Source organism: Argopecten irradians, chromosome 10, assembly GCF_041381155.1.
Source record: "Argopecten irradians isolate NY chromosome 10, Ai_NY, whole genome shotgun sequence".
NCBI lineage: Eukaryota > Metazoa > Mollusca > Bivalvia > Pectinida > Pectinidae > Argopecten > Argopecten irradians.
In genome coordinates, this window is record NC_091143.1 from 42526770 (window position 1) to 42539682 (window position 12913).

Genomic DNA, 12913 nt, shown 5'->3' on the forward strand with positions numbered 1-12913 from the left:
AGTGTTTTCTGTCTGTGAAATACAGAGTTATCTGCCCTTGTGGTATTGACTAGCCACTATTCCGTCATTTCTATGTGACAGTAGCATAATCATTTACCAGGTATTTGTGTGAGAAGGACATAATAATGATCAATACCTATTTCAAATGGGTAGATAACTCTAAATAAGGAAAAAAGCTGATTATGGAATAATCATGAACTTAGAAAAATTATAGGTACCAGTATTATTTTTCAGAAAAAAAAAAAAAAAAAAAATTGAAGAAAATAAGAGAAATTATAAATTGTAGTTATTATTTTTCAGAAAGAAAAAAAAAAAGAAAAACAAAAAATAATAATAATCACATTGTAAATATGTTCTTTCTGCAGAAAATGACAAAATAAAATTCAGAGATACATTTACATTTTGAAAAAAAGATAACTACACCGATTATCGATAGTTCAACCTCCAATTTCACAAACACTGTTCTCCAGCGGAGACTCACAAAATATCTTCTTAATGGCTAACCCCGAAACTCAATACAGGAAGCTCCCACTCTTTTCCGGCCTACCAACGGCTCTCAAGAGTGAAGACTATTAATCACTATCGAAACCCGTCCAATAGCAAGACATGCCAAACCCGTCCAAAAGCAAGACATGCCAAGTCCAACATTGCACAATTTCACAAATATTTCAAACTCAAAAATATAGAAAAATATTGACTGACAGCGAAAAATACACACACAGCAATGTTAACGCATTTCCATACTACAGGATAACAGCAAATTAGGGAAAGGATGGGCAACAGATATAAACCTCACCTCTCAAGGACCGGTAGAAAACTGAAAGTCTCGGCGCGGTCTGGAGATCTTGTGCCCAGAAAAGTCTCGTCGAAGTCTCTGTTAATACAATTTTTGGAAAAATTAACAACGAAGCGTACAGCTTCATTACAAAATCATTGAAAAAATAATTAAGAACATAAAAAATAGCAGCTGCAGAGTAAGAAAGATTTTTACCTGATATCTAATATAAAAATATTAATGAAATAACAATATTAAAAAAGAAAAACAAATTAATTTTATAATTACTGTACATTATTTCCTATCCAGCGAGTACTTTACTATATTTTATTTCCTATACAGCGAGTACTATCCATGGAATACTACAATAAAATGGCAAGTCTTTATTTTTGGTTGCATGTTAATTGCTTTTAATTGTCCTATTTTGCCCCTCCCCTTGGTGTCCAATTTTGCCCCTGACCCTGGTGTCCTATTTTACCCTGCCCTTGGTGTCCTATTTTGCCCCTGCCCTTGGTGTCCTATTTTGCCCTTGCCCTTGGTGTCCTATTTTGCCCCTGCCCTTGGTGTCCTATTTTCTCCCTGCCTTTGGTGTCCTATTTTGCCCCTGCCCTTGGTGTCCTATTTTACCCTTGCCCTTGGTGTCTTATTTTGCCCCTGCCCTTGATGTCCTATTTTGCCCTTGCCCTTGGTGTCCTATTTTACCCTTGCCCTTGGTGTCTTATTTTGCCCCTGACCCTGGTGTCCTATTTTACCCTGCCCTTGGTGTCCTATTTTGCCCCTGCCCTTGGTGTCCTATTTTGCCCTTGCCCTTGGTGTCCTATTTTACCCTTGCCCTTGGTGTCTTATTTTGCCCCTGACCCTGGTGTCCTATTTTACCCCTGCCCTTGTTGTCCTATTTTGCCCCTGCCCTTGGTGTCCTATTTTCTCCCTGCCCTTGATGTCCTATTTTGCCCCTGCCCTTGGTGTCCTATTTTACCCCTGCCCTTGGTGTCCTGTTTTGCCCCTGCCCTTGGTGTCCTATTTTACCCCTGCCCATGGTGTCCTATTTTGCCCCTGACCCTGGTGTCCTATTTTGCCCCTGACCCTGGTGTCCTATTTTTCCCCCGCCCTTGATGTCCTATTTTGCCCCTGACCCTGGTGTCCTATTTTGCCCCTGCCCTTGGTGTCCTATTTTGCCCCTGCCCTTGGTGTCCTATTTTCTCCCTGCCTTTGGTGTCCTATTTTGCCCCTGCCCTTGGTGTCCTATTTTACCCCTGCCCCTGGTGTCCTATTTTGCCTCTGGCCTTGGTGTCCTATTTTGCCCCTGGCCTTGGTGTCCTATTTTGCCCCTGCCCTTGGTGTCCTATATTGCTCCTCCCCTGGTGTCCTATTTTGCCCCAGCCCTTGGTGTCCTATTTTCCCCCCTCCCTCTGGTGTCCTATTTTGCCCCTGCCCTTGGTGTCCTATTTTCCCCCTGCCCCTGGTATGGTCCTTTCCTTGTAGCCCATGTCCTGGTTTGCCCTGTAACGACATTTGAACACCCCTGATTTTTTTCCTGAGAGGACAAAAGTGTTAATTTCTGTGCTCCTAAAGTTTGTCCTAATGTTTTTTCCAAGGCTCTTTGATTACTTTCTTTAAGAGTGTCCCCTTTACCTACACAATCATCCAGCTCCCTCCTTCCCGGTTACAGAATATGACAGTTATGTTTGCTCTTCACCTCTCGGTCATGGGTTTGAGGCCAATTTTAAACACAGTTCCTATGCTGCTGTGATGGTTGATATGTGTGTTTTCTCTTGAATTTTTGGCCTCTCATCTCTCCAATCCTAGCATATTTATCAATGTTAAAAACAAAATCAACCCAAACCACACTGAAAGGGAGAGATAAATAGTATATTAGTTGCTTTGGAAGGGAAGATTTTGTTAAAGAGCTGGGAAAGATTATTTGTGAAGCTCAGGTCACAAATTGGGAATTAAATTTAGCTTATAGAAAGAAAAAGAATTTATGGTCAAGCTCATTTTCTCATTGAAAATGATATGGGGATATAATTCCTTTTACATATACATGCCTTTTATTATTGTTCTCCCATATTTTCACATAAAAATTCACCTGTGAGATTGCAATCCAGTGGGGCCTCTATATTTGTATCCATAAAGTTCTCTACAAAGTCTGGATCCTTCTATTTATATTTTTAACACAATATTTTAAAATTCTTTTGTTCTAAAAAAAGTATCATAAAAATGTAGTAGATTTATCTGAACACTAGGGGGCAGGGACAGTGGAGGCACGGCGTCATAGAATTCGGAAAATAGGTGAAAATCCTGATCTTTACAGCTTTGTTTACCTGAGTTATCTCCCCTTGTCAGTAAATTTTTCCCAATGTGACCTGAACTAACTGCATGGAATGAGTCAGTGTTATGTTTTTCTTTCAGGCATTATCATCTTTAAAATGATTTTTTTTTAGATTTTTGATTTGGATATATAGCACAAACTTTTTCTATAAACAACTTTGAAGTTGGAATGAAGATATGGTATTTTTTTTTTTTTTTTTTTTTTTTTTCCAAAATTTGAATTTTAGATTAGCATTTACATTCCAAATTTTGTTTCTAATAAACAATTTTCTTTATACACAGTTGATCCATGATGTGGTAACTAATTTAGTTTATGAGGTTTTTAGTTGGAGTTGACTTTTTGTGGAATCAATTTTTTAACAATTTGCCATTTACTGTAGTAATATGCTGAATGTTGAGTATGTGTGTTGATTCTGATATGTTTACCATAGTGTGTTCAGAAACCTGATCAGTTAGTAAGTATATTGTGGTGGGAAAAATATGTAATGGTTTGTCATTAAAATATTTATATACATATGCTTGGTTTATCATTATGTATTTCCATTCTACTTTCAGTTTTACGTTTGGTCTATGTTAAACCAGATTATTAATATCAGGCTATGAACTCCAATCTGGTCAAGCGTATGAATATTTGACATCTGCCGCGTCATGGACAATGTATACAATTTATACTTACGCCTATACATAACGGTCAAATGATCTAAAACGTGGTTTTAAAGTTATGCGGTCTTTGAAATCATATAGTATTTTCATGTTGACAAAATAGCATGTATTGAAAAATATCATCGCATAGTTTTCATTTGAGATTTCAAAAGATATACGTGTAAAGTTTTGAATTTGAATGATCGTAATGGAAATATAAGTAATAAACTGTTACCAGATTGGACATACAGTTGATATAAAGCCATCCGTCAGAAAGATAATAGCACCCTAACCATTCTATTTATCTTCCTTCCAGATGGGCTTCATATCAGCTGTATGTCCAATCTGGTAACAGTTTATTGCTTAATTGTGATAATACCTTGATATTTGAATATCCCTCAGTAATAGAGGGGTTTCCAGATCCCAAAATGGTGTGGGTAAAATCACATAAAAATAATGACACATAGTTTTTGTATCTCAAAATCAACATATTAACTTATTTTGGTATAGTATATACATGTATACTCACTAAATAAATGTTAATTGACATTACATGGGTATATCCCTCCCCATGTATACTGTGAATATTCACCATTTAGTGGATGGCTTATTTTATAGATCTTTGATTCATCCTGTTTGTTGAGTATTAATGGCGATACATTATTATGTATATCATATAATTCATTTTTAGAATGACTAACATATGAATATGCCGACAAAGTTACTATGACAGTATATTTAGCTATTCTTAAGGAATATCATTTCTTGGAAAATAAATATGACATTTTGAATTGTTGAAACCTTTTGAATCGTATTTGGGCTAAAAATGTTTACCTGGGTAGTAACAATATGTCTGGATAATATTTTGTTTACTTTGTTTCCAATTATTTGTAAAGCTACCTAGACATGAATTTTTAGGTCATCTGACCCGAAGGGTCAGGATGACCTATAGTCATCATGTTTCGTCCGTCGTCGTCCGCCGTCCGCCGTGCGTTAACTTTTCACATTTTGAACTTCTTCTCAAGTTCTACCGGTGCGATTTGGCTGAAACTTGCATGAAATGATCCTGACATGGTCCCAACAAAGTGTTGTTATTTTTCGGGTCGATCCGAAATCCAACATGGCCGCCACAGCTGCCATCTTGAAAACACATTTTGAACTTCTTCTCAAGTTCTACCGGTGCGATTTGACTGAAACTTGCATGAAATGATCCTGACATTGTCCCGACAAAGTGTTGTTATTTTTCAGGTAGATCCGAAATCCAAGATGGCCGCCACAGCCGCCATCTTGAAAACACATTTTGAACTTCTTCTCAAGTTCTACCAGTGCGATTTGACTGAAACTTGCATGAAATGATCCTGACATGGTCCTGACAAAGTGTTGTTATTTTTCGGGTCGATCCGAAATCCAAGATGGCCGCCACAGCCGCCATCTTGAAAACACATTTTGAACTTCTTCTCAAGTTCTACCGGTGTGATTTGGCTGAAACTTGCATGAAATGATCCTGACATGGTCCCGACAAAGTGTTGTTATTTTTCGGGTCGATCCGAAATCCAAGATGGCCGCCACAGCCGCCATCTTGAAAACACATTTTGAACTTCTTCTCAAGTTCTACTGGTGCGATTTGACTGAAACTTGCATGAAATGATCCTGACATGGTCCCGACAAAGTGTTGTTATTTTTCGGGTCGATCCGAAATGCAAGATGGCCGCCACAGCCGCCATCTTGAAAACAAATTTTGAACTTCTTCTCAAGTTCTACTGGTGCGATTTGACTGAAACTTGCATGAAATGATCCTGACATGGTCCCGACAAAGTGTTGTTATTTTTCGGGTCGATCCATAATCCAAGATGGCCGCCACAGCCGCCATCTTGAAAACACATTTTGAACTTCTTCTCAAGTTCTACCGGTGCGATTTGACTGAAACTTGCATGAAATGACCCTGACATGGTCCCGACAAAGTGTTGTTATTTTTCGGGTCGATCTGAAATGCAAGATGGCCGCCACAGCCGCCATCATGAAAACAAATTTTGAACTTCTTCTCAAGTTCTACTGGTGCGATTTGACTGAAACTTGCATGAAATGATCCTGACATGGTCCAAACAAAGTGTTGTTATTTTTCGGGTCGATCCATAATCCAAGATGGCCGCCACAGCCGCCATCTTGAAAACACATTTTGAACTTCTTCTCAAGTTGTACCGGTGTGATTTGACTGAAACTTGCATGAAATGATCCTGACATGGTCCTGACAAAGTGTTGTTATTTTTTAGGTTGATCCGAAACCCAAGATGGCCGCCACAGCCGCCATCTTGAAAACACATTTTGAACTTCTTCTCAAGTTCTACCGTTGTGATTTGGCTGAAGCTTGCATGAAATGATCCTGATATGGTCCTAACAAAGTGTTTATATTTTTCGGGTTGATGCGAAATCCAAGATGGCCACCACAGCCGCCATCTTGAAAACACATTTTTCTCAAGTTCTACCGGTGCAATTTGGCTGAAACTTGCATGAAATGATCCTGACATGGTCCGGACAAAGTATTGTTACATCTCTGGTTGATCACAAATCGAAGATGGCTACCATGACACTATATCTAATTAATTTCCTATATGTTAAGGCCCTTGGGCTTCTTGTTTGAAATAAAATTTGTTGAAAGAAATTGAAAATGATCCTGACATGGTCCTGACAAAGTGACACCATATATAATTAGTTTTACTATTGCCAAGGTAGTCAGATGACCGTTAAGGCCCTTTGGGCCTCTTGTTAAATCCATGATTTCTAAAATTTTGGTTCAAATATTGCTGATGACCTGCTTTGTGTGAATTCAAATATCGAGAAAAGCAATATCTAATGCTTCCACAAATTATTATGAGTTGTTGAATTTAAATTTAAAATGCTGTGCTTTAATATTCAAGATTGTTAACTAATGATAGACTGGGCGGAGCCTAACTGTTTGATGTGTGAAGTGAATTGATTGATTCTTCCAATTTATATTTCAATTTGAACAAATAAAACAACATGGAACATGGAAGCAGTCTTTCTATGGTTTTGATTGTATAATGGAATCAATCTGTCCATATTTCAAGAAAAATGTAAAATTATCCTGTCTTTACCGACACCTGCATAAAGTGAAACTTGTCTTTACTTGATTACAATGACATCCCATAGAACAAAGAAAGCCCAACTTTACTGAAATCAGACTTTTTAAATTTGGACTCAAGAATACACAAACAGTCTAATAGTATAATATTTGGTGTATCCAATATCTCTGTTTTAACTCCAGGTCATTCATCCCTGAAGTCACATTTAGACTTTTCTACTTCAAGACCTGAGACAACCCATTATAAATTTTCAGGGGTGAATGGTTTGATGAACAATAATCCACTTTATACTCAATTTCAGTGTACAGTTTTTATGTGGTTCAACTGTTCATATATTTCATCTGTTTACAGATGGCTGATGGAAAATCAAAAGACATGAGGCGTGAAAGAGAAGAATTTGATGAAACTCTTCAAGCTCTGAAGGTAAAACAGAAATTTATCTCTCTAATACTGAAATCAAAATATTGAAGATGAAAACAATTGATGTATTGAAATTGTAATTCATTTATACTGAGTATTAATTCCTATTTTCTTTCTGTTTCAGAATGAATTGAGAGAACTCCGCCATGAAAATTCCCATTACCATAATAAGAACCAAGAGTTAGAAACAGTATGTATATGTTTTAAAATATTTTGGAGTTATTTCAGATCCTCTTGATGCTTTACTGCAAGGCTGATTTCCTAATGGTACTATGTTAAGCTGTATTTCATGTTTCAAACAAAATACCTACGCCCAGAAATTAGATAAACTCAGTTGTCTCCCTTTTCATATCTAGACTGAAAGATAGATTTGTTGTCTTATGCAGCTTTTTAAACAGATTATGATTTTGATTGGTTTTCATTCATTTTAAACTATTCAGATATATATCTGAAGAATTAAAGTAAAGCTCCAACGAAGGAATGAAATTTTCAGATACTACACTATCAGGTTATTGGCCTGATCATTATTACAAAACTAGAAAGTTTCTTAATAATAAGAGCAATGTAGAAATTGATTTTGATCAGTTTTCATGTTTAAATATGTGTGGATAAAAACCTGTATACTTACTGAAATTTTTAATGTATCTTTGTGATATTTTTTTTTTCACATACCAGATATTTATGAATTTGATTTCTTTTCAAGAAATTGCGAAAAGCGAACGAAGATATCCGGTCGTCCACCATGGCAACACAAGAAGAACTGGACACATGGAAGGATACATGTGACCGCTTAACTGCCTCTGTCCATAAAAAAGAGTCCGAAATACAGGCCCTAATGGACCGCTGTGAAGAGTTAGAAGCAATTGTAAGTATATATGTCTTCACCTCAAATAGTCCTTGTTGTTGTAGTTCTGTGTGTACAGTTGTTTGATGTTCATGTTTTTTGTGTTTTCAGAGTTTTAACTATTGAGAATAAAAAATTTGTATGATTTCAGGGTAGATTTATTTCAGGGAAAAAAAGTTTTTTAGTTTTGGAAACAATAACCAGTCCTGCATCGGGACAAAAAAGGAATATTTTCTAATGAGGGTACATTTTTCAGAATGGGAGAAATAATGTCGAATATTCATTACATTTGTTATTTAAAAGATTTCCAATTCCATCAAAGAACTTTGCTAATTTAGTTTTAAGAGGGATTGTTCGTTAGAATCAACCAAGTTAGCGTTATATCCCCTGTAGAGGTTTAGTTAGTGTGCTATGTGGAGTGAGATTAGCTAGATTGTAGCATTGATTGCTAATGTGTGTTTTGCTAATGGTGTGATGCGATGGCCTTGCTAATCTTTACCCCACAGGGTGCAAAGGTCAAGACAGAAAACAGAGCATTGAAGGAGGAGTGTGAGACATTATCAGAACAGCAGGAGGATGTCATAAAGTAAGGACGCTTAATCATAATAGTGAATCATGAAATGGGAATAACTCATGTAACATGTGATATGTGATAAGGTTTGTGCTGGACTAGTTTAGAGCTTAGCATAACAGGAGTAGGATGACTGGTTCGTCTGTTGTCAGTATAATGTGACCAGGTGGGGTGTGTTGCTAATTGTCTTCAATGGTCTGCTTCAGTGAGCACTATAAAAAGGGCAACAGTTCCGCTATACATGAAGACACAATATGAATTTACAGCAGTCTCCCAAAACACACACCTGCACTTCATACACACAACATACCTCCATACATGGAAAGCCATTTTAAATTACCCTGGCTATTAATAGGACGTTAGATAATCAAACATACAAAAAAACAACCTATTGGTGATGGAATGGTGCTAAAAGATGGTATCCTGCGCTGGTATCCTAGCTGTTCTATCACCACTGGAGACACTAGTACCGCAGACTCTGTTACGTTCTATCACCACTGGAAATACTAGTACCGCGGACTCTGTTACGTTCTATCACCACTGGAGATACTAGTACCGCGGACTCTGTTACGTTCTATCACCACTACTCTGTTACGTTCTATCACCACTAGAGATACTAGTACTGCGGACTCTGTTACGTTCTATCACCACTGGAGATACTAGTACCACGGACTCTGTTACGTTCTATCACCACTGGAGATACTAGTACCGCAGACTCTGTTACGTTCTATCACCACTGGAGATACTAGTACCGCCCTTTCGTTATCCTGTATTATGTGTTACATGAATTATTCCCATTGAAAATGTCATTTGTTGTCTCCCTTCTCCCCAATTCTAAAAACAGATTGATGTTTTCATTTTGTTCCTTACCGGTAATTTCCTTTATGACTTATTAAAATTTAAGCACATGAGTTTGAAACCCTGTGAAACATGAAATTTGATATTTGTTTATGTTTTTAATGAAAATAACTTTGTTTCCTATAATTAAAAGCTATAAATGGTAAAATTCATGCTGTCATAATTTAGTTTCCTGAATGATTTGCAAACAATAAAGTTTGATTTCTTAGGATTTATTTAAAAAAGAAAAAAATGGAAGGTTGCAATTCTTTTCTATTTAATCTTAATAAAATCATTTTTCCTTGCAGATTAAAAGCAGAAAACAGAAAATTGATACAAGAAACAGCAGAGAACGAACAGATGATAAAACTTTTGGAAACTCAGAAGGAAGTCCTGACAAAGAGTGTAAGAGACTACAGCTCTGCCTTGTCACCCCTCTAGCCAACAGTAGCACAATCCAAAACAATCACAGAGAGTCCATTCATTTTCTATGGGTGAATGGGTCACATTTTCTGTCATCACAGCTTTTCTCTTGCATTTTCGCTGTGTGTATTGCGTGTGGTGATGTTCTAATAAATGATGATTTTTTTCTAACTATAAATTGCCATATGAGGTGACATTTATAATAACCTTTGACCTTTAAATTTGTCCTTGAACAGTTCATCTCAATATCTTGACCTTGAAATTTTGCCAAAGGTTGAAAATTTAAATTGGATTACCCCTATAAAAAATACCAAAATTACATTTCATTTGGCTCCAAAAAGAAAATTCATTTGGACATAAATGTATTATGCATAAATGGTGTCTAAAATTGACCTTGTGTAGACCTTCATCAGAAATTTTTGCTGTTGTTCATTATTTCTTTGCACCGCATATTCTTCTACTTCTGATGAAATAAACCTCACATTATTGTTGTCACTGCAACTGTTTTGTTTTAGAAATATTTCATGTGTATAATGACATTTTTTTGGGAGGGAAGGGGGGGGGGGGGAGACTGTTTTGTTGAATAATTTTAATGAAAGTACTTATTGCCTATTCTACTACCAGCAGGAATATTTTCTGACTTAATTGGTAGATTTTTTAAAACTTTTATTGATAATTAGAAATGTAGGTTTGGACGTTTCTGGGAGAAATATCATGAAGTAAATAACTGCACAAATGCAAACCGATTATCAGAGGCCTCCAGGTGTGAAACAAATTCCCATGTGGAATTTTCTAGGATTGGTTATACAACATAAACTTTCGAGGATTGGTCTTCCTAGATTGTTACAGGCCACAGTGATAATGTGGGGGAGATGGATGTGATAGTAATCTGTTTAGGTGACATTTCCTTACAAAGTCTTTAACTGAATATTGGTCACAAATCACAAATTATGATATTGGTCAGAAGCCGAATATCAGTTACAAACCCAATATTGGTCACAATTAAACCAAATATTAGACAAAAACTAAATATCTGTTACAAATCAAATATCGTTAACAAACCAAATATCTTTCACAAACCAAATATCAGTCACAAACCAAATACTGTACATGAGTCAAAAACCAATTATCTGATACAAACTGAACATTGGTTACAAATACTAAGGATAAAAATTATACTGTTACATTTAACAGACATGTATTCAGATGTTTTTTGTTAACCTAAAAAGAAATCTATTACTTTAAGAAACATAAATTTAACATTTTGACCTGTAAATTTAAGAAGTAATCTTAAAAGGGAAAAAACCCCAAAAGAAATTAGACTTGTAAGTTTTATATTACGTTAAATTTAAAGAATATGCTTAAAAATTTAGATAGCAGGAACTGAAACTATTAATGCATGTTAATTGATAGCAAAGTTCTGTTGATGCAATTCATTAGCACATACCCCGTAGCTTATGTTAAGTAACTGTCCTGATACAGGTATTATACGGTGGAAATTATGAAGATTGTAAGCGTACATCGTTTAATGTCAACATCTGGTGATTATGACGTTATGACTCCACAACCACAGGATATTGTTGGACTATTTGTATTCTTATTCTATCATCATACTTAAATCGCTGTATTTGTTTGATAATAAGATGATATCTTAAATCGCTGTATTTGTTTGATAATAAGATGATATCTTAAATCGCTGTATTTGTTTGATAATAAGATGATATCTTAAATCGCTGTATTTGTTTGATAATAAGATGATATCTTAAATCGCTGTATTTGTTTGATAATAAGATGATATCTTAAATCGCTGTATTTGTTTGATAATAAGATGATATCTTAAATCGCTGTATTTGTTTGATAATAAGATGATATCAAACTGTTGAATACAGTGAAGTTAAAAATTCATACAGGTGGTGTGTCATCATGAACCAATGAGAATTATGTCCCAGTCCAGAAAAAAAGCCTTATCTATCTATGCTACATACAGTACAGTTTACATATTCTAAACTTATTTAGGAGTAACTATTTAGTAGATGTGTAAATACTGGTGGGCAGATATCTCCCCTTGTTAACAGGAAATTATATAGATATCTTTTCTGTTTAAAGGTATATGGCACTAGGAAAATTAATAATATATTGATTATAAATAATGCATTAGAAATTATTTATTAATGTTAATATAGATATACATTTATTGATATACTCCGACTTCAAAATTCTAGCAATATATAGGAGTGTTGCATGCAACTGTAGTTTAAGTTATATGTATATACCAATATAAAATGTGTTTTTGAAGAAAACAGCCTTATATACCCAGATTTACTTAGTGTTTATATCAACCTAACAGTTAAATTATGTACTGTGACGCCACATTTTGATATCAAATAAATATTTCATCTTATCTAAAATCTTGTTTTTTTTCTTCAATAAGTCACCAATAATTTTCTTTTTTGATCCTCATCATAAACCTATCTCTTTCTTGTCAGACAAACTCTGAATTTCTCAGTTTACATATTATCATCAATTTGTGGCCTTCGTTTTCATTTAAGATAATTATTTCCTATTACCTGTATAGTCATCGTCAGAGGATCATTCTGTGGTAATTCTGCTCTCAAGCTCTTTCATTTCAACCAATTACAAAATCATTTTGTGCTACAGAATTCTGATTTTCTTACCATATTCTCTTCATTTGGTTCAGTTTACAATCACATCTTTTGATCTTAGCAAAACCTTTTCAGATATTGTGCCATTCCGAAATTTTGGACTACATATAATTTTTGTAGTCATTTTATGTCATTTCTGCATTTTATGTTGCTTTCAACCAATTTCCACAGCTGTTATTGTTGTAGAACTATTTTTGACTTCTCACAGTACCATCACTCCTTATTTCTTCACTCAGGTCAACTTCCTGCTGTTACATTAATTCACCTGCCGTTTCGTTTATCAGCCATTTTGTTAATCTGTCAGGTAGT

General features: G+C 35.5%; 1 protein-coding gene across 29 annotated transcripts in view; it reads left to right on the forward strand.

Moving 5' to 3' along the window:
- The window catches only part of LOC138333957 (uncharacterized), a 138630-nt gene that overhangs the window by 78594 nt on the left and 47123 nt on the right, over positions 1 to 12913 (forward strand). For 23 of the 29 annotated variants that reach the window (XM_069282655.1, XM_069282666.1, XM_069282670.1 and 20 more), the window contains 7 exons: positions 1118 to 1150; positions 3386 to 3400; positions 7198 to 7269; positions 7391 to 7456; positions 7970 to 8131; positions 8617 to 8696; positions 9827 to 9923. In XM_069282655.1, coding sequence (XP_069138756.1) covers positions 1118 to 1150; positions 3386 to 3400; positions 7198 to 7269; positions 7391 to 7456; positions 7970 to 8131; positions 8617 to 8696; positions 9827 to 9923 — 525 coding nt within the window. Of the gene's footprint in view, positions 1 to 1117; positions 1151 to 3385; positions 3401 to 3534; positions 3559 to 7197; positions 7270 to 7390; positions 7457 to 7969; positions 8132 to 8616; positions 8697 to 9826; positions 9924 to 12913 lie in introns of all 29 variants that reach the window. The other 6 variants (XM_069282665.1, XM_069282685.1, XM_069282658.1 and 3 more) reach the window with 5 other exon arrangements.